The sequence below is a fragment of the Alexandromys fortis genome, unplaced genomic scaffold, assembly GCF_014885135.2.
Source record: "Alexandromys fortis isolate MF-2015 unplaced genomic scaffold, M_Fortis_MF-2015_v1.1 scaffold_208, whole genome shotgun sequence".
NCBI classification, from domain to species: domain Eukaryota; kingdom Metazoa; phylum Chordata; class Mammalia; order Rodentia; family Cricetidae; genus Alexandromys; species Alexandromys fortis.
This window is the reverse complement of record NW_026068082.1, coordinates 2,209,824-2,233,547: the sequence shown is the minus strand read 5'-3', so window position 1 is coordinate 2,233,547 and position 23,724 is coordinate 2,209,824. Positions and strand designations below refer to the sequence as shown.

Below are 23,724 nucleotides of genomic sequence, written 5' to 3'. Positions count from 1 at the left end.
TAATTCAGGCATAGAATCCACCCTGTTAGCCTGCCTCGCAGGCTGACTACAGAGCCTCTTTTCCAACCATCAGTTCAGACCTGCTCATCAGTGAAGTTGAGGCTTTCCAGATTCCCTCAGCTGGTTCCCAGCCCCCTCGCCCCCTGCCCCCACCCCCATCCCCCACTTAGCTTTGATGCTTCCCAATTTGGGGTACCCGTTCCCCATCTTCACTAAGAACTTGTCACTTAAACTTCAAGATTTCCTTTAGCCTCACCTTGGTTAGCCTCAGGGGCACCAAGATGTCTTCTCTGGTACCAGGGGCACGCTTTTACCCACGCTAGTCTAGGCCTGTGTTAGAACCCTATTCATAGGTGGTGTTCTCTGGGTTTGAGGCAATCGTGGGCCCTCCAGGAAGCTTCCTGCTCCCTGAGCCTCGATTATTGTGCTGGTTGGTTCAGCTGGCTCTCTTCCTGCCTGGACTGAAATTGCCCCAGGGCGAGAGTCCCGCAGTGCCTGCTCTGGCAGCTTTCCAGGCAACCTGGGCTGTGCAGAATCCATCTGCTCCGAGCAAGGGCCTGTGCAGAAGCCTGGGATCACTGAGCCAGATCATTCACAGGCTCTGTCCTGCCGCAGGGCACACTTCACTGGTTTTCTCCAGTCTTCACTGAGGATATCCGCAAGGAGGACAAGTAGGGGCAGGTTCCACGGGTCTCTCTCCCTTCACACAGGCTTTGAGTCTCCTGCAGGACCCACCCCGTCGCCCTCAGCACTGCCAGCTTCCCCATGGCAAGGCCGCAGTGTGGCCAGTTCCAAGCTCTGGATGTTGGAGTTCTCTGCTTTCCTGGAGCGCCAGCAAGATCCTGACACAGTATGTCTCCCATGTCCAACTGTCTTATTCCAAGAGAGACCATCCTAACCTCGGAGGCTCTGCCACTGTTGTAGGTCCCCTATCTTGAAGGGCCAGAGTAGGTCCCAATCCCACAGGCCCTGTCCTCAAAGTAGGCCTCAAATCTTGGGAAGCTTGCTGTCCCAAATAAATGGGTTCCCACCCCTGGAAATCCTGCCTCCATAGTAGCTCGGCAGGCCCAGAGGTCTAACCTTCCTTCCACCCTGCCTCCCCACACCTTATCCTCTCTTGCTTTCTTTCCTTTTTTCTCCTTCTCCCATCAGGGTTTAATAGATTCCTTGTTCTTTCTTCTCCCCTTGCCCGCCTGCCTCCTCCTCCTTCGCTCTGTTTTTTTCTTTGCTCTCTGCAGGTCTCCCACCTCAACCCTTCTTGACTTCCTTTCTCCCTCTCAGCTCTCTCAGGCCTCTCCCCTGTCTCTTATCTCTCCTCTTAGTCTAGTGTCCCCCCATCCCTGCCCCTCCCCCAGCCCTCGGCCTCTTGGCTCTGAGGGGTGCTCAGGAAGCTGAGGAGTCTGTGGTGTGTAATCCACATCCTCTGGGAAACGAGCCGAGGGCAGCAGGTTGCCCCTGACCCATCTTGTCTCCCTTTTTCCACTGAGGAAAGTGAGGCCCAGAGAGAGGCAAAGCGATTTGCCCCAGGTCCTAAGTGAGGCAGGTGGTCCAGCTGTCTCTCTACCCTATCCTTTGGCATCACCCTCAGGCCGATTGTTCCTCTGCCTTACAGTACAGCAAGCACCTGTTTGTGCACATCAGCCAGTCGAGCCCAAGCTACAGTGACCCCTACCTCGAAGCCGTGGACATCCGCCAGATCTATGACAAATTCCCAGAGAAGAAGGGGGGCCTCAAGGAGCTATTTGAAAGGGGGCCCTCAAATGCCTTCTTCCTTGTGAAGTTCTGGGTAAGCCCTGGGCCTCTCCTTCCTTCCCTTAGCGCACTGAGATGGTGGGGAAGCTGGAAAGAAAGGAGGACATCACGCTGTGGAGGAGGTGAGGACACTGGGTGGCCGGGAGCACGCACCAGAGGCCACTGCTGGTGGGAGCTGAGTGCCAGAATGTAGCAGTGAGAGCCTACAGCAGCGGGGGATGATGGGAGGCCTGTGTTTCGTTTCTCTGTCTACTCTTCTGTCTTCTTTCCCTTTCTCTCTGCGCTGGCGATACACAGCGTGGCCTGCAGCATACTGTGGTAGAACCTTCCTGAATCCCACCTCACTCAAGAGGCTGATGGTGACTGTGGCAGCGTCTTGATCAGGAACTGGGGTCTTAAGGAGGTGGTTGTGTTGAGGGGGAAACCTGAGGGATGGGAGGAGAGTCCACATGGAGCTGTTGGTTCTGGGTCTGACGCTGGCCCCCATCTGGTTTTCCAGCTGTGAATTTGCTTGGGCTGTGCAGAGGTTTGAAAAGAGGAGTGTAGCTGTGGATGGCAGCTGCCGTAGCCCAGGCCACCCAAAAGGAAATACCCATGTCTGTCTCCAAGGTTCCTGTCCTCTGCCGCCGCCGTCTTCAGTGAACGTTGGGTGCCTAGAGCCAATTCGTAAGGCACTCTTCTCTGAGTCTAGGAGGTGCAGGGCTGCCCTCACAGCTTCTTTCCAGGGCCTAGGACACCCAGAAGGGACATAGGGGAGACCGGGCAGATGGATGATAAGGGTGGAATGTTCTTCATGCATCTGACTGGACTTTAGACATGGAACTTTTTCCATATCTTCTTCAGGCCTGGGAGGCCAAAGCTGAAGTCTTCCTGCTCCCTCTGGCTTCCGCTAACCCCAGAGGACCACCTGAGTGTTTTTCTTTGGTTTATTTAGTTTGCAGTGCTGGAGTACCCTCCATTTAGCTGATTGTGTTTTGATTTTGTAGCACAGGGGTTGGAGCCCTAGGACCTCAGATGAACGCTCTACCATGGAGCTGCACCCCAGCCTCACAGTGCCCCTTTTTCTACCTCCACCAAGATTGTCTCAGCCTAATTTGCTCCCAAACCTCTTGGTAATCTGAAAGCTTCTTGTTCTGGAAAGAGAATGTTGACAGTAAACGTGTACACAGTATTCCAGCTGGCTTACGGGCCCTACCGAGGAATGCCTAGCCCAGCCCTGTTCTCCCTCCCTGAGTTCCTGGCTCTCTGCAGAAGATCCATTGACTTTAAATAAGTGTGTTCATAGTTATGTTATTAATTTTAATGATTCCTTTTTATTTTTATAGTTTTGTGTTCATTGGTGTTTTGCCTACATGTATGTTAGGTATCAGATTCATTGAAACTGAAGCTACAGACAGTTGTGAGCTGCCACGTGGGTGCTGGGAGTTGAACCAGGGTCTTCTGAAAGAGAAGTCAGTGCTTTTAGCCTCTGAGCCATCTCTTCAGCCCCCAAGAGTCTTTAATAATGAAAAATATCCGATTCTTGTGTTAATGCCTTCCTAAGTCCCAGACTGATAAATTGTAATTTTTCTTTTAGTTTTTTAAGATTATTTACTTATTTTTCCATGTATATTGTATATATGAGCACTCTATCTGCATGTACACCTGCATGCCAGAAAGAGGGCATTGATTCTATTATAGATGGTCATGAGCCACCATGTTGTTGTGGGGAATTGAACTCAGGACCTCTAGAAGAGCAGCCAGTGCTCTTAACTGCTGAGCTATTTTTCCAGCTCCCAGGCTTCTTTTAGATTTTATATCCTGTCTTAGTAAACATTTAGGTTGCTGTATCTTAATTGTCATAACTAATGCATTCTAAATGAAAAGTGATCCATGTTATATCGCTTTCCCTTCACCTCAGTCTACCCACATGGAATGAGTCAGCCATATATAGTGTTTGAATTTTGTTTGACAATGGTCACCAACGAGACAAAGATTGTATTATGACTACATTTCCTTTATTATGTACCTTTTCTTTTCCCTGTAAGTGGATTTCTGTATATAAATTAAATATTTTTAGATGAAGTTACTCTTAAATTTTACATATTGCTCCATAAGACACCACATGAAACAGAGAGGAAATGGTCTTTTCGAATACTTCTAGCTGTTATCTGTAGCATGAATTCTACTTGTTCTCAATAAAAACCCGGAGTCAGATATTAGGGGTGAAAGCTGAAAGATCAGAGAAGCAGAACAGCCAGTCCCTAGAGAGACCTTTTACCTCTACCATTGCTCAGACCAAAGGGGCGATCCTGTCCTCAGATTGCATCCTCTGACTGACTGCTTCAGACTGCATCTCCAGAGTGCACTGAGCTCCTGTCTCCTCCTGCTCCTCTCTCTGCCCAGCCATATCCCTCTCTTCCTCCCTTTGTGTGAGCTCTGTTTCTCTTTTAGACAGATTCAATCTTGTGTAGCCCAGGGTGGCCTTGAACTCACAGTCCTGGATTAAAGGCGTGTGCCATCAGTCCCTGCCCTGTTTGTCTTAGCTCTGCACTCTCTGATCTTTAGACAAGCTTTATTTGTTTAGACACAAACAACAGTTATCAACAGTTATCTTATTAGTCCCTTCTTGCCCTTGGAGATCTTTACCCTGGGAGCCTCAATTCCCTGCTCCTGAGTGAAATGGAGTTACTTAGTTGTCAGCCCGAGCCTCTCTGGGATCCCTTATTGGCGTACCGGACTCATTTGTTTGGAACACATGCTAAAGAAAGATCCAAGAAAAAAAACTACAAGGCCTATGTCTTCAGGTTTCTGTTACTTTTATAAGCACCATGGCCAAAAGCAATTTGGGGAAGAAGGAGTTTATTTCTTCTTGTAGTCCTTCATCTGGGGAAGCCTAGGGCAGGAACTCAGGCAGCAACTGTTGCAGAGGCCCTGCGCCCAGCCTGCCTTCCTATGGCATTTAGGCCTCAAGTCGAGGGATGGTGTTCCCCGCTGTAGGCTGGGCCCTCCCACACCAGTCAACAGTGCACTACAGGCTTGGCTACAGTCCAGTCTTATGGAATTTTCTCAGCTGAGGTTCCCTCTTACCAAATGACTCTAGCTCACGTTAAGTGGGCACAAAACTGGCCAGCATAGGCTATAAATGCCTCTTCCTGTTTGAAGTGTGTATGGGGGGGGGTAGGGGGAGAGGCGCTTATACGTGATAGAAGATATAGATCAAAGACTATTTTCTCTGTTTTTTGCTTGGTGCTAGGTATTGAACGCATGGGTTTTGCACGTTAGAGGAGTACTTTGTGGCCTAACACACACTTTCATGGAGACAGGGTCTTGGTGTATAGCTCAGACTGATCTAGACCTCAGGGTCTTTCTATCTCAACTTCCTGGGTTCTGGGGTTCCAAGTGTCCACCACTACACCTGAAGTAAGTACAGCAGTCATCTGTAAATACATTGCAACCCTGTCTTCCGGTGTGTGTGTGTCTGAGCCATTCTGCTTTATGAATTATATGACCTGCTTTTTTTTATTCTCCGGGTTTCATAGTTCCTCGATTTCTGTGTTCTTTCATTTCACCTTGATGATCTCTGGGTAATATTGTCTTACCTCTCTTCTTCAGCTTTGTAGTTGGTAGACAAAACCATAACATTAGAATCTTTCTATTTGTGAACATTTCCTTCTGTTATTCCTTTGACCACGTCTTTCACTCTTATTTTCCTGAGTCCCCAATTCTACCCTACTCCCTGACTCTGCGCTTTTTGCTTTTTTGGTGGGGCGGGGAGGGCAGGGGAGCTGAAACTGAATCTCACTGTATAGCCTAGGCTATCCCGGAAATCATTATATAGCTCAGGCTGTCCTCAAACTTGTGGTCCTCCCGGGAGTCTGAGTCATCCATCCATTGCTGCTGTGAGTCATCAGTGTATTTGTGCGTTGCATGACTCTTGTTGGCCTGGAGATCACCAAAGAGCCCCAGGGATCCACCTGCCTCTCCCTCCCTAGAGCTGGGTTGACAATGAAGCCTGGAGCCTGGCTTTTCTGTGTGGGTTCTGAATTCAGGCTCTCAAGGCAAGCCCCTCCAGTGTCATTTTTATATTTTCTAGTTTATTTGTTTGGTCTCTTTTTCTAGAGACTTCCTTATTTTATCTTCTAGTTTCTGGATTCTTTCAAGGCAAGCCCCTCCAGTGTCATTTTTATATTTTCCAGTTTATTTGTTTGGTCTCTTTTTCTAGAGACTTCCTTATTTTATCTTCTAGTTAGTTCAGTGTTATATCTAAGGGCAAATTATCCAAAGCCCAAAGCATCAGTGCCCAAGTCAAGTTTTTCTTTTTCTCTCTCTCTCTCTCTTTTTTGCTGAAACTGCTGCATTTTTCTTTTTTTTTTAATTTATTTTTTTAGTTGTTGCAAAAAAAAAAATTTCCGTCTCCTCCCCGTTTCCCATTTCCCTCCCCCTCCTCGCATACATCGCCATAAGTCAAGTTTTTCATTCGTGTAGAGGAAGCGTGGGGATAGAGCCTCCAGGGATGGTCTTGACTGCTCTGTAATACCCCTGAAGCCCGAGTCCTCTCTCCTTGTCACCCTCAGTGTGTCTGTCCTCAAGGTCATGGCCACTGGAATTCCAGCCATCCTCTACACATAGCAAGCATTAGGAAAGAACTCTTTGCTTGCTGTGGGGTCCTTTCGAAAGTCCCTTGCGGTGTGTTGTGTATTTATTTGTGTGGATGTACCTTACCCGGATGAACCAGGGAAGTGCGAACTCAGCAGCTCTGCTGTGGGCTTCAGTCAGCATCGCTGTGGTACACGGGCAACCTCTAATTTCTGACATGTTTAGGGGATCCTGGGTTCCCCTCCAGAGTGAGGTGACTAGTGACTCTCTCAGCATCAGCCCAGCTCCCCTTGGGATGTGACTGGAGTCAGAAGGGAGGCTCAGCTGGCAGTGGTACGATGTGTTTAGCCTCGGAGGACTAGACATCCAGAGCCTTCCTCACTGACTGGTAGTTCCCTTTTATTATTATTTTTTAAGTCTGGGTATGGGGAGCCTAGGGCGCAAGGCAATCCCTGTACTAAACATTAAACATGCGCGGATAAGCCTTGTATGGCTGAGCCACACCCTAGCGCAGTTGGAGGCAATAGTTTTTATTTTACGGGACACATTTCGGGCAGGGTTTATCTTAGAATCTCCATTTCACAAACTGGGGAAATTCGTGTTGCAGACAAGGGCTTGGGTCTGAGGCCTGCATTTTGGGTGGGCCTCCATCATTCCTGTGGTCATGCTTGGTATATTCTGGGAAGACTGAAAGGTCATAGGTCACTCATGTCAACCGGTCACATGGGTTCTCATTTGTGAATCTTGCCAAGCCTTCAAAGATGAATAAAGTTGATAATCTGTCTTCAGAGGAGAAGTTGAGGCTTGGTCAGGATAAACAGTTTCACCAAACTTAATCAGACTATAGTCCCAAACCCAAACAGTGTGGCTCCAGAGTCAGGCAATCCAATCCTACCTGATAACAGAATGCCCCGAGGCACAGATATGCTGCTCAACCCTGGCCAGGGGAAAGGTTCTGGATTTCTCTTAAGGCTCCGAGGAATGCCAGTTGATTGCAGAAAGGAAGGAAGACTTAGCTCTGACTATTTACTCCCAGAGGAGAGCACCTGGGCTCTTTTTCTAGATCTTGACTGTTCTCCCAGGAAATATGATACGGTCTTCCTTCCAGGTGGAAGTAAAACTTGAGTCTCCTTGGACCACCTACTGCGCCCCCTTACTCGTTTGCCTTCCCTTAGGGAGCACTGGCAGGGAACTGGTAGAAGGAAGTGTGGGGACAGCTGGGACACCGGGAGTTGGACTGGGCTGGTCTGCAGACTTGCTTGGTCATGGCTGTGTAAACAGCCCATGTAGTCATTGCCTTAGAACAGCACAGACTCTGGGGAGCTCCACAGTGGGCCTTGGACTCAGGGCAGCGTGGACTTTCCAGGAGCACAGTGGACATTAGGAGAGCCCTCACAGTGTGTCAGGTCAGCTGACTTTGGGGCCCAGCTGTCCCGATGGGATGCAGGCACTCCCCTTGAGAGCTGGATCCTGAGGGAGTCTTGGCTTCTGTGTGCCTCTGTTTTTCCAGCTTAAAGATTAGCAGTTGTTCTTGTGGGCTCCAATCTGGGGGCTCAGGTGCCACCTTGCCCTTCCTCTTCTCACTGCAACCCGAGCACAGTCACCGTAGGGAGACTGAGCTGAACCCAGAAGAGGGATCATGGGAGGCCAGGGCAGCTTAGCAGCCATCCTTTTCTGTCCTCATGTGCCAGGGTCTCAAAGGCAGAGAAATGTAGTGAGGGACATTTGCTAATAGTGAGAGTGTGCATCAGTCATGGGCAGTCCCCTGTCCCGCTCCCTCCTCCTACCACTGTCTGCTGTGGACTCTTAGGAAGGAAGCCTGTCCAGGGAAGAAAGTTGCCTGTCTCACAGCCAGCCTTCCTCCTCCTCCTTTGTTTGCTCAGTCTGCCTCCCGGGTGCTGGGGAGCTGATGAGAACCTGTCTAGAGCAGAGGCCACTTTGTTTTTCTCTGTCCAAGCTGCTCCCCCACCCCCTGATAGTTTCTGTTCACACCGCGGGGCTATGGTGGTGGTCCTGCAGCGTGTCTGGGCTTGTCCCCAGTGCAGATGGCAGCAAGGTGCAGCAGAGGACGAGGTGGAGCCCTTAAGGCCCAGTTCTGAGAGAATTCCCACTGGAGTAAGGGCTGAAATATGTAAACCCCACCCCCCAGAACCTTGTGAAAACTAACAGAGGCTGCTTGTCCTGGACAGGGGAAGGGACTGACACCAGTCTGCACACTGGGTGGAGCTGGGTAACAGGACAATTCCCTAGGCCTTTCTACCATCCAGTCCTCTGTTCTCCTCTGGGCCCGACATTCCCCCTAGACACATACCAGCACGCGACAGTCAAGGCTGTCTGCTCATTTGTCAGTCACTTGATCCCTCACACCTGTCCCAAGCCCAGCCCACGAGCTGCCCACCCCCATGAACCAGCTATGAATAGGGCGGGCGAGGGGTGGGGTGTTCAGAAGGCTGCTCACTGAGAGGGACAGCTGTCCTGGATCACAGCTACCGGGGGAAGGTGTTGGTGGTGCCGGATGGACCTTGGAGCCCAAGGTCTAGCTGAGATACCGTGGGATGGTCCTCTGTGTCGCCTTGGCTGCCTCTCCCAGATCCATGCATCACAGGCCCAGGGCCGATTCTAGGTGATGCTGGATTCCCATCCTTCTCGATAATCTTACTTTTTCCTCAGAGTATACAGATATTCCTTAACCTCTTTCTGTCTTACAGTCCCCAGAAATGCGGGGCTGTGGTTGAATGAATGTTTCTTTGGTTTTTGTTTGTTTATTTGTTTTGTTTTTCGGGACAGGGTTACTCTGTGTAGCCCTGACTGTCCCTGAACTCACAAATCTGCCTGCCTCTGCCTCCTGGGTGCTGGGAGCCGTGGCGTGGGCCACCACTGCCTGGCTATGCATGGGAGTTTTAAAGGGGTCCTGGGGTGGGAAGTAACAGCTGAAGAGCTGGAGTGTTTTTTAGATGGAGGGCTCAGGGCGGGGTCCAGAACTCAGGGGTGAGTAACCCTGATGTACCCAGGGATGTGACCCCTCTATCAGCACCTCCCAGAGCTGAGAAGTGGAGCTGCTACATGCAATCTTTCCTGAAAGGCCAGGTGTGCCAGGCACCTAGAGAGGTTTGCCAAGGACAGGGTTCTTGCACCCCATGGACCTTTGTCTGGGCAAGCCACACAGGAGGCTGCCTTTGTGTGTGGCCTGAGGAGCTCTTTGGTATTGGGTCTTTCCAGCGTGGTGCAGAGAGGGGTCTTGTAAGTGTTATGTCTACTGACATTTCTTATTTATTAGTTCATTTGGCTTATATAAGAGGAGAAAAAAATAGTTTTTATAATTGCATTGCTTAGGGTAAAGTTAAGGAATAAAAGTGAATTGATGTCAAAGACATCACAAAGGCCAGCCAGATGGCTCAGTTAGGAAGGGTGCTTGGCGTTAATCTGATGACCCGAGTTCAACTCCTGGAACACAATATTGGAGGGAGAAAATTGGCTCATACAAGTTGTCCTCTGGCCTCTGCATGCACAACCCTCACGCACGTGCACGCACACACACAAAACAAACAAACATTTTTACAAAGTGTCATGGAAGGATGCACAAGCTAGGTGGATGCCAGTGATCCTACTGCTTAGGAGGCCGGAGCAGAAGGAACGACGGTGGAGGTCAGCCTGGGCTACATGACAGGATCTCGGCTCAAAGACACCACGAGGGTATGGAGGGTCTGTGTGGTTAATGGCCACAGTGTTCGTCATCTGAGTATTGTCACCTTATAATGCCCTGGCCTCATCCCCCAGTGCCTCCACCTTTCCAGACATTTGGGTCTCAACAACAACGTTTTCAGACCAATCTGATGAAGTGATCTTCTAGGAAGGTCATATGACAGAGAAAGTGGGGGAAAACCTGGGCTCAGGTCCTTGTTCACCTCATTTGTCAGAGGAAGACCTTGGACCTTGGCTGACCCTCTTCCTCCAGGACTCACAGGTGCTTCTCTCCCCGCCCCGCCCCACCCCCAGCTGCCCTCCTCCGCAGCAGGGTGGGGAGACAGACAGCCATTCTGGGTTGGGAAAGGAGAGTGTTTAGAAAGGGGGATTGTTTGTCTCAGAGGCTAAACATTGGCTAGGATGCTGTTGTAACTGTTGCTTTGTTTTTCCTTCCTTCCAAAGAATGGCTCCATTTGAGCCATGCACAGTCAACTAAGACATCCTAAAAAAAAGTTTCTTCATTTCATTCCTCACTCAGCATGCTGTGTTCATCCATTGTGGTAAAGGCTGGTCATTCTCAGTAGTGTGTGCCTGGCTCTCAAAGGCGCCTACACTGCACGTCTTCCCTGCCACATGAATTAGTTACAGGGTAATTAACACTTCCTTGTCAGTTTACACAAAGATTTTTGCTGTTGAAAGGAAGAGGCAAAGGAGAGAAAAACTAGTGCTAGAGCGCCACCTAGCGGCCACGAGTAGGACTGCTTGTCACTCGTGCTCAAATCTGCAGAAGAGTTGTGGGTCTCAGAACCCACATTGTGATTGGCAGCTCACACGGCGTTCACGGCCTCTACTCTGGTCCACGTGGCAGTTACTTCTGCATTCTGTGGTCAATGAGGAAGCCCCACCATACGAATCAGACTTCTGGCCAGTCGCAGTGGCACACGCCTTCAGTCCTAGCATTTGGGAGGCAGAGGCAGGCTGGTCTACAGGATGAGTTCCAGGACAGTCATACCTACATAGTGAGACCTGTTCTCAAAATAAATCATCCTGCTGTCTCTCATCTGTAGGGAAATGGATAGAGTTAGAGGTTATCACGTCAAGCAAATCAGGCCAGTCCCGCCAGGTAAATACATGTTTACATACATATATGCATATAATATATAAATTAAAAAAGGATTCCTTAATTAAAATAGAACGATTAAGTTAGGGCCAGTGAGATAACTTGGAAAGTATATGCACCCGCTTCCGTGCCTGACGACCTGGACCTGAGTTCAGTCTCTAGGATCCATACAGCGGAAGGAGGAAATCGGTACCCAAAAGTTGTCCTTTGGTTCCACATGCTTCCTCATACACCTAAAATAAATAAATATAAAACACACTCCAAAGCAGCAGAACACCCCAAATCAAAGAGCTGAGGGGTATCTTTCTGGCAATGTTTACCAAGTTCAGCCACATAGGCACTCAGAGGACACTGTTGCCATGGTCTCTGGGGATCCAGCTACCCTTTGAGTTAGCAACAAAACTTGCCATCACCCACTGTTTGCTGGGTTTGCCAGTGTACAAACGCGTGAGTTACAGGGTCATGGGGTTCCAGAACAACCTGTGAGGCCACACAATGTATGGCAGGGTTGGGTTCCCTGATAGGCATCCCTGTGCACGCTACACATGGAGGGGGTCTGAGTTGCAGTAGAGGCCCCAGGACATTGATGATGGCGGCAGTCAAGAAAGCTGCAGGCACCCAGTAGAGAGAGCCAGCTCACAGGAGAGGCCATAGCTGCAAATGGCAGAGCCATAGGGGTTGGAACGCCCAAGCTCTTGGAGTACAGATGTCACTGTAAGCCCTGGATACCAGATGAGGAGCTACAGAATTTCCTATTTACTTTGTTGAGTTGATTTTAATGTGTATCTCCTTGTATAGGTGAGCACACTTGTACAGATGCCCACGGAGGCCAGAAGAGAACATAAGAGAGCGTGAGCTGCCCAGCGTGGGTGCTGGGGGCTGAGCGCAGGTTCTGTGTAAGAGCAGTCAGTGCTCTTAACGGTTGAGTCCTTGTCTTTCCAGTGCCTGAGTTTCTTCTCGGTTCTAGAATGAATGGAAAGTAGGCAGTTTTCTTTCGGATTTTGCAGGGTTCCTAGCTCAGATTGCCTCAGAAGAGACATTGCACTCTGGACATGTCTGACTATATGTGATTGTATTAGAAGATGGACGCGAACCTTTCTGGACCAGGGCTATGCTTTGAATCTGCAGTGTCCCCCACAGACTTGCCTTTGGAATGCTTGTTTCTAGCTCGTGGCTCTGTTTTGAAGGCTGCAGAGCTTTTAAGAGTTGTGGTCTTACTGCTGGAAATAAGACACTAGTGGCAAGTCTTTGAAGGTTATACCCATTCCTGGTTTTGGCTCATGTTCTCTGCTTCCTGTCCCATGCCATGTGAACAGCCACTATCTCGTGGTCTTAGCGTCAGGATGGGATTATTTTGCTGTGTCTTCCCTGCTAGGAGGGAATGGGACAGCCAAGATTAACCTTCCTTAGATTGTTTGTGTGTGGTATTTAGTCACAGTGATTCTAAAGTAATTAATGCCATATCCAACTAAGAACTAATTGCCTGGCTCCCATGTGGACAACTGTGAACTCGTTTCTCATTGTTTGGGAAACAAACCAGAATTACGCTGAGCCTGGATGTGGGAGATGGCAGAGGGTTTCCTATGCTTGCTGTGTACCGTGTTCTTTCTTTCTTCTGTTTCTTTCTCTGATCCTTCCAGGCCAACAGCCGGCTCTCCCACTGAGCTGTCCCCAAGTTCTGTCCCCATTCTTTTCAAGTCCTCTTCTCTTGTCCAAGATGAAGGGATTGCTATCAGCCCAAGATATCTCAAGACCAAGTTCTCAGCACAAAGGAGATTTATTTGCCCCAGGAACACAAAGGGCAGGGAATAAGAGACAAAGACGGGCGATGGAGGGAGTGGGAGAAGGGGAAGGAAACAGGGAGAGGGGGAAGGGATATTTTTCCTGGTGAACAGATCCTGCCTCTGGAGAGAGAGGAGGCAGAGGAGACTGCCACCCATAGGCAAGTGACAGCTGATAAAGGGAAAGGGGGAAACCCGGTGTTAGGATGAGGTGTTAATTAGGACAGGTTAATTAGGGCAGCTGTGAGCGGACTTCAGATTGCTGGACTTTAATACTTTGACAGCTGGACCTTGGTCCTCAGCCTCAGGAGGAGGAAGTAGCCAAATAGGGAATAGACCTTGGGGGTAGCCTTCGGGATGTAATCTAATGGTTTTTAGCAGGGCAGAGGGAATGGGGGAGAAGGGCAAAGCCCGCGAGAGCCATGTTTGTCGCACTGAGGCCAGCTAGAGTCCCTTCACAAGACCCTGCACCGTGACATCTTCCTATTTCTCCGGCAGGCAGACCTCAACACTAACATCGACGATGAGGGCAGCGCCTTCTATGGGGTGTCCAGCCAGTACGAGAGCCTGGACAACATGATCATTACTTGTTCTACGAAGGTCTGCTCCTTCGGCAAGCAAGTGGTGGAGAAAGTTGAGGTAGGAGGCCACCCAGTGGGTGAGGGGCCAAGGGGGTGGCCTGCGTGCCCCTTTCCCTGGAGCTCCCCCGCCCAGGTGCAGGACTGCTGAGGGTGGGGGCCCTGTGTGCCTCCATTACCTTCAGGAAGTACGTGTTTTGGGTTGGGTGTGAAGCATCTAATAAGTTACTGAATTGTGTCTAATAAGTTACTGTTTTAGTTGTCAATCCTGTGCCTCTGAGCCCTGGCTGGATTTTCTGGTCAGGATCCCTTTCAAGCCTTCCTTACATGCATCCCACACCTTCTAGAGCAGGACCAACACACAGGCTAGCCCAAGGATTTCTCCCTAATCCATCTGTGTCTTTGACAGCTGGGCGGGGGGGGGGGGGGGGGGGGGGGGGCGGGGGGGCGGGGGGGGGGGGGGGGGGGGGGGGGGGGGGGGGGGGGGGGGGGGGGGGGGGGGTAGGAATGGCCTTCCTCGGTCACACAGCTCTCTAGAGGCAGAGGCAGGATATTCAGGGCCTGTTGGGTTAGTTTTTTACTCCATGAATGCGGAGGTTGTGGAGTCCCCGTTTCTCCAGGGGTTTGGGTATCTGCTAGGCGAGTTCTCTACCATCGAGCTGTACAGCCCTTTGTCTCCACATCCCCCCATTTTGAGATGGTCTTTAGATTCCCCCTTCCCAGGCAGCCCTGCAGTGTACAGCTTTTTAGTTTTGGAGTGCCTCGGAGACCTTACACTTGGGCAGAATTCTCTGCCTCTCCGCCACCCATCCTGTCAAAGGCAGGCAGCGAGCACAAGCTAAGAGGACCTGGGCTTGATCCCTGTACCTCCCCTGAGCCCCATTTCCTGTTGTGTTAACAGTCCCCACTTTTCTCTAAGGAATTACTGGGTTTTCACCACCCACGGATCCCAATAGCTCTGACAGCCTGGTCTTATCATGTAATGAGAATGACAAAATGATCCTAAAGCCTGCCTGCACCCCAGGGTACCGGTGGCCCTCAAGTCTGTGACCCTGTGCGTGCTAACACTGCATGATGTCAGCCTGGTCACTTCTTGGCCCATGTGGGTCTGAACTGATGGTGTCCTCTCTACCTGAGGTTGACAGCCACTCACTCATGCCAGGCAGGACCTGGGAATGGAGCTTTGCTTCTGGGTCCCAACCCTCGCTGTTCCATCGCCAGGAAGCTTTTGATACATGTTAGCTGCCCTGAGCAGTAGCTGTGTGTGTGGTCTCTTGTTCTACTTTGATACTATAGACAGACTCCAGGGCTCACAGTTGCTCTACGTCCACCCTGCCCCCGCAAAGCCATATATATATTTTTTTTCCGAGACAGGGTTTCTCTGTGGCTTTGGAGCCTGTCCTGGAACTAGCTTTTGTAGACCAAAGCTGGTCTCGAACTCACAGAGATCCGCCTGCCTCTGCCTCCCGAGTGCTGGGATTAAAGGCGTGCGCCACCATCGCCCGGCTCACAAAGGCATATTTTTACAAAGCTCCTACAGTTATGACTTTCATTAAGCTCATCAAGGTTTTGAGACGCCTGTGTCTCTATCCAGTCATCCTCCAGTGTCCTGTTCATCCAGCTCCTATGCCAATAGCATCCATCACCAAGCATCGTGCGTTTGGCACTTGCACCACACAGGTGCTGGTACCCTCCCTCACCCCCCCTCACGAGCAACCCGTGCCCCATCTCATTGCCACGACTTCCAGGTCTTTCCATTGCCTTCTCCTGGAAGTGTCTGCCTGTCGTGTCAGTGACAAAGAGAGACCTGGCTTATGTCCAGAAACCTCTGAGGACGGGCTCTGCTCCCGGGCCATCTTCCGCCTCTACTTCCCAGTGGCGGTGGTTGGTCTTTTGAGAGCGGAAAGGATTCTAAGCCTCTGTTGTCCCTGTTCTACAGACAGAGTATGCTCGCTATGAGAACGGCCACTATTTGTACCGCATCCACCGGTCCCCGCTCTGTGAGTACATGATCAATTTCATCCACAAGCTGAAGCACTTACCCGAGAAATACATGATGAACAGTGTGCTGGAGAACTTCACCATCCTGCAGGTATGCCCGGGGCAGGTGCCCAGGGTGTAGTGCATAGGTGGGCGGCACCAGTGGCTTCGCCGCCCAGGGCTTTGACCGTCACCTTTGTCTCACCTACAGGTGGTCACCAATCGAGACACGCAAGAGACCTTGTTATGTATTGCCTATGTCTTTGAAGTGTCAGCCAGCGAACACGGGGCTCAGCACCACATCTACCGGCTCGTGAAAGAATGATGGTGGGGGGACAAATCCAGGAAACGGGGACCTGGGAGGGAACCTTCAGGGATAGTCCCCGGAAGTGCCAAGAGAGCTGAGTGGAGGAACCAACTGCCTGATCTTGCAGTGCCCAACCCCCAATAAACCCGAGGTGTCAAGTGTTTTCAGAGGAGCTGGTCTGACTGTGTGAGCCCAGAAGGGCAAGGGAGAAGGGGGCACCAGGAGGCAAGCTGGAAGCAAGCCCAGAGATGCCCCCATGGTCCTGGAGCCAGAACCCCAGTGGACTCAGCCAGACACCAAAGCTCAAGACCCAGTGGCCCCTCCTCAGCTGCTGGAACCCTCCACTCTGCTGCTGGTCACACTCGTGGCCTAAGGACAGATGACATGTGGGTCACACACCCGGAGAGTGCGATGTGTGACCGCGTGGCTGCCCGAGGATAGCTGTAGCAGAAGGCCCCGCCCCTGCTAACAGGGCTGGGTTCAGGTTTGGCTGGAGATTGGGTAAGATTTACTCAGGTGGCCCCGCAGTGGCCTTGCAGGGGTCAGTGGCTCCAGGCTTAGGCAAGGCTTGGAGGTAGGGAGTCCCGTTTCCAGCTGCTTGACCCTGTCAGGCTCCTCAGCTTCTCTCTAAGTCCCTTTTCCTCTCTGCTCAGCGCTGGTGAGGAGGAGCTGAAGCGTTGGGGTGGCACACTTGGTGGGGATCTGAGTTTTAGAAAAGCTAGGGCTACAAAAAGAAACCCCGTCTCCAAAACAAGCAAAACAAAACGGAAAAAGAAACAAACAAAAAAAAAACAAAAACAAAAACAAAAAAAAAAACAAAAACAAAGTAACGGGAAAACAGTGCCAGTTAAATGATCTGATGCAGCCCAGCCCCTTGCTTCCCTCCCTCTGGAGAGCCTGGGTCTGGCTCTCTGCTGCCCTCTCCTGGCTTTCTGGTGTCCGCTTCCCTAGTTGGAGCCAGTTTCTAGTAACCAGGAGCCTCAGGAAGAAGGATCCAACCTGGACATGTTTGTGTGTGCCCAGAACTCAGGGATGTATCTATGGGGATGCAAAAACGGGCAGGGCAGCATTGAGGGGGATGCTACAGGGGTGAGGAGCAAGGGATCTGAAATCAGTCTAGTGTGGCCTTGATGTGCAACCTGTGGTGTGTCAATGTCGTGGTGCCTCAGTTTCCCCATCTGTAAAATGGGTATATCATTCACCTACCTCGTGTATGATCAGTGCCTCATGAAGTGCTGAGCACATCCACATATGCAATAAATATACATTGGTACTAACCATGGGAGCTGCAGCTCCTGCTGAGGAGCCGGACGGGGGAGCTATACACTGGAGTGGGGCGATCCTACAGCAACTGCCCTTCAGATAGGAGGGAGCCAGGGGTCTCAGGGAAGTGGTAGCCCTTGAGGGAACAAGTTCTGATATTTATTGATGTTATTTCTGTTTAATTTTGGTGCCGGGGCAGAAGACCTCAGGGCTTGGAATGGGCGGAGTGACTGTGCCAGAAATATGCAAATTAAGCGTGTGGGAGGAATCTGGCTGCATCTCAGACGAGGAAGACGGACAAGCCACCCATTCTTTCTGTGGCCCCCAAATTCCCTTTTAACCCATACCTCTCCACCATGGTAGGATGGTGGCTAGACCCAGATCTGCTCCCTGCTGCACTGTGTAGAGGTCCTGATGCCAGAGGGGGTCAAAGGTCCTGGAAAGACTACTGCATCCCTGGACCTTTGATGAGGACTCACCCCTCAAAGGAGGCCTGTGTTTGTACCCGCCCCCCCCATCTTATCTCCACCCCACCCCCGTGTATGTTGCCTGGCCAGGCTGCAGCATTCTTGAAAAGTCCCAGACTCAGACATTTCATTATGGACAGCCTCTAGGGACATGAAGGACACACAATCTTTTCCTCTGGGAAGCAGGTCAGTCCAGATGTTGGGGCCCAGTGTGGATCATGAGTTTTTCCTGTGTGACCTGACCTCAGTGGCCTAACGGAGAGTCACCGTAGGAGACGGTAGTCTTAGTTGCTTCCCACTTGAGCCGGCATGGCGTTTGACTAGGGCACCCTCATCCCCGTCGTACCAGTCTCGCTGATGGTTCTGTGCTGGTGCCATTGTTTCTTTATTTAGATGAGCTCGCCCTCTCTGGTCTGGGCTACTACCTCCAGTGGTCCTCCTGCCTCAGCTTCCTGAGGAGCTAAAGTCCTATTTTAAGGATTAAGAAAGTGAGACCCCGAGAGCTTAAGGAGGTTGCTTGGGTTGTTGGTGTAGTTTCTGTTCGCTTTGTGAGTAGTTGTGTAATTTCTGAGATGTGGCAGGCTCTGGGAGTGTGTCCATGAGCAAAACAGCCAGGGTGACTCTGAGCTGACTGTGGACTAAGGAAGGGGTGACTGGATGCAAGTTAAAGAGACTTGTAGGCAGTGGGAAATGCTGGGGTTGGGAGGGCACCACGGTTAGCTTCATAGGAGGCCCAGAATCTACACTGACTCTTGAGCCACAGTGGATCCGAAGGAACATTGGAGACAGGGAGGGGATGGGTGTGCCCCAGGGGTACGCCGAGTGAGTGACAGAACTTGGACATACCTCAGCCAGGACGCCAGGTAGATGCCAGGCAGGTGGTGTCTCTTGTGTCGCCTGCACACTGTATACTCTGGAGTTCTCACCGGGTGGGAGCAAGGCCTGGAGGTGTTAAGCAAGGGAGTGTGTTCCTTTGATACTATTTTTAGAGAACAGCCCTAGAGTCTTTGGATTCTACAAAGGAGCAGGTGTGATTGTTGATCTTGAACGCACCCAGCATGCTTCCCTGGGCATTTGGGGGAACCCATCCAGCAATGCTTCCCTGGGCATTTGGGGGTGATCCCACCCAGCATGCTTCCCTAGGCATTTGGGGCTGGAAACTATTAGTTTTCTAGGTCTGTTCCATTTGGCAGCCATGTGAGAGAAAAGGGAGAGTAGACCAGATAGGGTCACTCATGTTACCAGGCCTGCGAGATGAGGAAGGGTCATGGGGCCAACTACCCTGGGAGTGAAAACCCTCCTGGCGTTACCGAGTTAGCAGGAAATGGTGGAAATGGCAGTAGGGTCAGGTGGAAGCAGCAGGAGCAGATTGTAGCAGCAAAGTGTCAGAGGATGAAAGGAATGTGTCCTGACCAGAAAAAAACAAACACAAGCACAAAGACAAAACAAAACCCCCAAAACTAAAACAAACCAAAAACACCCCCCTCACACACACTCATACAAGGAACTAGCATTTGTGTATATGAGTGGTATCCCAGACCCACAGGCGAAGGGGCTGAGATCTGGTCTTATATCCCTGGTCAGTGGTGCACCCATCCTTTCCCAGGCTGGGGGTTGAGTGCAGGAGGCCTGAGGGTAGGAGTGCAGGAGGGAGCTTTCTGAGACCTCGGCCAGCCAGGCACAGAAGGGAGATGAGAGAACTGTGTGCTTCCCTCGGGTTCCACCCGTTGGCTGCCTGTGTGCGACTCCTGCTGAAAACCTCTTCTTAGAGCTACGGTAGTAAGGAGCATTTTGGATAATTTAGAGGTTAGAAAGAAAATTGCCGGGGCTGGAGAGATGGCTCAGTGGTTAAGAGCATTGCCTGCTCTTCCAAAGGTCCTGAGTTCAATTCCTGGCCTTTTCCTTCAAGAGTTGACTCTATATGGGATGTAGCTAACTAATATGCCCAGCCAGATGGCCAAGTGCACACCTTTGCTCCCCACCCCAACATACACTCAGGAAAAGACTGAGGCCAGCATGAACTGCACGGTGGAACTCGATCTCTGAAATAAAAGTCCTTTGAGAAGTGTCTGGAACTTGGCTTTTGTATATATATTCATGGGTAAGAAAGGACAAATGGGCACGGGCCTTCCTAGCGAGCCAGAGCCCAAGCGGTGGAAATGTTGGTTTTTTACACTCACAGATGTCTGATATTCGACTTTAAGGCTTTTGTATTTTTTTCTATGTAAACCCCCTTCATCTCTTCAAATCTTCAGTAAAGTCTGTTACAAACCCAGATCTGTGTGCTCATCATTTCTCTGTACAGGACTGTACGTGAGCGGTGCACACTGGGACTGGCCCGTGCTGAACCAAACCAGTGGGAGCAGGACCTGAACTCGGAGCTGAAGAGTTCAGATGCTTGCCAGGTGGTGGTGGCGGCGCAGACCTTTAATCCCAGCGCCCAGGAGGCAGAGGCAGGCGGATCTCTGTGAGTTCGAGGCCAGCCTGGTCTACAAGAACAGGAACCAAAAAGCTACGGAGAAACCCTGTCTCAAAAAAAAAAAAAAAAAAGAGTTCAGATGCTCTTGAATAGGGCATGGTAAGAGGCTGCCCACCTTCCCACAGCACTCCCAAGAACTGAATTCTCATCAGTCACTGTGCTAAACTGAACTAGTTTGGGGTTCAGAGAGGGCTGATACAGAAATCCGACCTGTACCTGCTGGACACTTTGCTCCTTGTCTTGAGCAAGGAGGCAGGAGGCCTTGCCTGGATGGCAGGGCCTGCCTTTTAGTGGGTACCATCCTCTCTGGACCAGACTCGAGAAGGACACCCAGACTGTTACTGGAGCTGGGAGCTGGGTCATTACTGAGAGGTGAGTTGGGGCTAAGAAGAGAAGCTGTGGCAGCCCTGTGCTGAGACCCGGTGCATTTACAGACAGAGGAGAGGGAGAAGGAGTGTGATTTGCTCTCAGTAGTAAAGGAGAGGTTTGGGGGCCAGGGGAGGCCAGCTGCTACTCACTGGGAGATGAGGATGGAGAAGTGACCACTTCTGACAATCCCCTGCCTCCTTTTCAAATGACAGGACGAGACCCCTCTGTTTTTATCTAGGCGTGTGGTCATTCTTGGTAAAACCATATTTCCTAGTTTCCATTGCAGTCTAAGGTGGTTAACTAAGTTTGGCCAGTGGAGGTAAGTAGAAATAAAATTTCCAGGAGTAACCTGAAAGGGAGAGGGCATGCTTTTTGTTCTGAGGAAAAATGATGACAATGATGATGATGATGTTGATGGTGACGATACCTACCTATACCTTCTGGGCAAACCTGTCTCCTTCCTCAGCCTTCCAAACGCTTGCACCACAGGCATGCGCCACCATGCTCAGCTTTTCCTCGCACTTTTCAGTGTATAAAACGCTTCTGAAACATTTTCCTGCTTGATGCCCACGGCTGCACTGTGCTCCTGCAGGCCGTTCTTTTTCATGGATGAAGAGGCTTGGGAAATCAGTAACTAAGTTCAGCTGCTCTGGTTTGAGTGTGAAATGTCCCCACAGGCCTATGTGTTTGAACACTTGGTCCCCAGTGGGTAGCACTGTTCTGGAAGGTTCCAGAACCTTGCTGGTGCCAGTGCCCTGAAGTCAGCCCTTGAGAGTTCCAGGTCAGCACACTTCCCACGCTCTCTGTGTCCTGATTGGCATGGAGGTGACCAAGCTACGCCACCAGCTCCACTGCTCCTGGCGTGAACAGTTCTTGTGACTGCATCTTCCACAGCAGACTGCACCCCCTAGGACCACACCTCGCTTCTTCTCTTTGGTGTCTTATCACAGGGACCAGAGAAGTTACACACCTGGCAAGTACTCTACAGGCCTTTCCACCTCCGCTTGGGCTGGCTGCTCAGCCCAGCTCTTGTGTCTCATGAATGCAGGTGGGCTGATCACTGGTGGTCAGGGCTTGCCTGAAGCTGGCTGGGTCAGGGTGGGAAGCCCGGAGAGGATAGAGTTTAGAGGTGGGAGCAGTTCAGCAGTACAACATTTGCCTAGCGTCTGGGGCCCTGGCTTGCATCCAAGGAAACAACACAAAAAATTAAAGCAAGATGAAGAAAGCAGGTTCTTTTTTTTTTCCCTTGTACAACAATCACCTTGTGGCTAAAGCAAGGGAGTGTGGTTCACAAGAAGCTGCGGAGAAAAAGGGAGCAGATGACCAGCTCCGTGGGAGGGAAATGTGTTTGCCAGTTGGCGGGCTCACAAGCCCATCCTAGACATAATCGGAAGTCATCGGATGCTTAGCCCGAGTCTGGGGAGTGTCTTATGACCGTGCCTTTTTTAGGGATTAGGTTTTTTCAGTCCTCCCACCCCCAAGGCCAAGCTGAGAATTAAGAATTTGCCGCCATATTCTCATTCTGTCTTTCCCCTTCAGTAACGTTGTTTTGAGACAGGATCTCACATAGCTCAGGGTGACTTCAAACTCACTATGTAGCTGGTTAACTCTTGACCCTTTCCAAGATGGGGATCATAGATAGGCACCACCACCATTGTCCCCGGTGACGCCTTTGCTGACATCTTTCCAGTTCCTTTCTTGAAACGTAGCCCCCAGTCCTGACACCTACATTGGGGATTGCATATGCCCACTCTTAGGGTGTGCATTGACAGAGGCTTAGGGCTGCTCACCCTGGTTCTCCCTGCCCCTGTAGCCAGCCATGTGCCTCCCACTCCCACATACTGTCTTCCTTCGCTCTGAGAAACAAGGAGCCCTAGGAAATCCTGTTCTATGCAGTCCTCTATGGCTCTATAACCTTGACTCTCCCACCCCAACCTGTGCTGGAGGGAGGCACATTAAAGCAAGCCTCAGATGCCTGCTCCCAGTTGGCCCGGGCCCCTCCCCGCTGTGATCTGCCCACTTGCTCTTTCCCTTCATCTCTCTGGTCTGGGATTCCTGGCTGTGCTCCCTGGCTTTGATATCTGCTGCTGCGCTCTCTGGTTTGGCAACTCACCACGTTCCCCTTGTGGTTTTGTGGGCCTCTGGATTTTATTGGTCAGCCTGCTGCTGTGTCCCCTCCTCTGATTTTATGTACCTACTTGGCCTTTCATGAGGAGCATTCCCTCTGGTTTGGACTCTGCAGAATGCTATGGCTAAGCCAGGATTGGAAGTGGCCTTGCAGTGGCCTGTGGCACTTTAGATCTGCCCTTGGCCTTAGCTGCCCCTTGAGGAAGACACACATGCAAGGTGCATCCCATAGCCCTTTCTGATTGGGCCTAAGTGTCTGACTCACTCCAGCTGCTAAGGATATGGCTGCGCCCCACCCCCATTCCCTGCACAGGCCCAAGCCAGTTTCTTTATTAACCAATGGTATTCGCAGCATACAGAGGGGACTCCCACATCACTTCACTCACAAATGGCTGCCATCGCAGCCGTCCCCTAACTAGTTTTATGATCTGTTCCCTGTTGGATGACTGGGCACACAAGTCAGCAGAAGAAGCGAGCCAGGAATGACAACAGGCCGAAGCTCTCCTTAGATGAAGGCCCAACTGTTGTACCGTGTGGGCTGGTTGAGCTGAGAGCGATTCCAGGCCTTGTTACCTGGCAGGAAAGAGCCTGCCTGTACCCAGGCAGCCACTGGTGAAGGGCAGCCACTGCCGGGGCTTTTTGGTGAAGGATGGCCACTCCTTGTGGGACTTGTTACTGTATGACCTGGGACTCCCTGGAACTCTAAGGTCTTACTACCCTCCCCTGTTCTTGGAACTTTACACCTTTGGGTGACTCCTAAGCATGTTCAAGTTTGAGAAGTCACTGGGGTGGACTTTTCACCAAATGAGAAAGCTCCACCCTCAGGCTGTAGTGAGGCTCAGTGATTTCTTCTTGTAGATAGAGCAGGGGGCTGTGTTGTTGGTTGGTTTTAACTCTTTTTTTTCTTTTCTTTTCTTTTTTTCTTTTTTTTTTTTTTGAGACAGGGTTTCTCTGTGGTTTTGGAGCCTGTCCTGGAACTAGCTCTTGTAGACCAGGCTGGTCTTGAACTCACAGAGATCCACCTGCCTCTGCCTCCCGAGTGCTGGGATTAAAGGCGTGCGCCACCACTGCCTGGCTCTGGTTTTAACTCTTTAGGGGACCTGCCACCCAGCTCCCAAATAAAACACATGGAGGCTTATTATTCTTATAAATGTCTTAGTTTGACTTTTGATTTGTTTCTATCCAGCTTTTTTTTTTTTTTTTTTTTTTTTTTTTTTTTTTTTTTTTTTTTTTTTTTTT

At 50.7% G+C, this 23,724-nt stretch overlaps 1 protein-coding gene across 2 annotated transcripts in view; it reads left to right on the top strand.

The window, feature by feature from the left end:
• Positions 1 to 15,943, top strand: part of Tead4 (TEA domain transcription factor 4) — a 73,544-nt gene extending 57,601 nt beyond the window's left edge. For both annotated transcript variants that reach the window (XM_050121990.1, XM_050121989.1), the window contains 5 exons: positions 711 to 850; positions 1,613 to 1,786; positions 13,414 to 13,554; positions 15,433 to 15,585; positions 15,685 to 15,943. In XM_050121990.1, coding sequence (XP_049977947.1) covers positions 711 to 850; positions 1,613 to 1,786; positions 13,414 to 13,554; positions 15,433 to 15,585; positions 15,685 to 15,798 — 722 coding nt within the window. In that variant the 3' untranslated portion in view covers positions 15,799 to 15,943. The remainder of the gene's footprint in view (positions 1 to 710; positions 851 to 1,612; positions 1,787 to 13,413; positions 13,555 to 15,432; positions 15,586 to 15,684) is intronic.
• Positions 15,944 to 23,724: the final 7,781 nt, after the last annotated feature.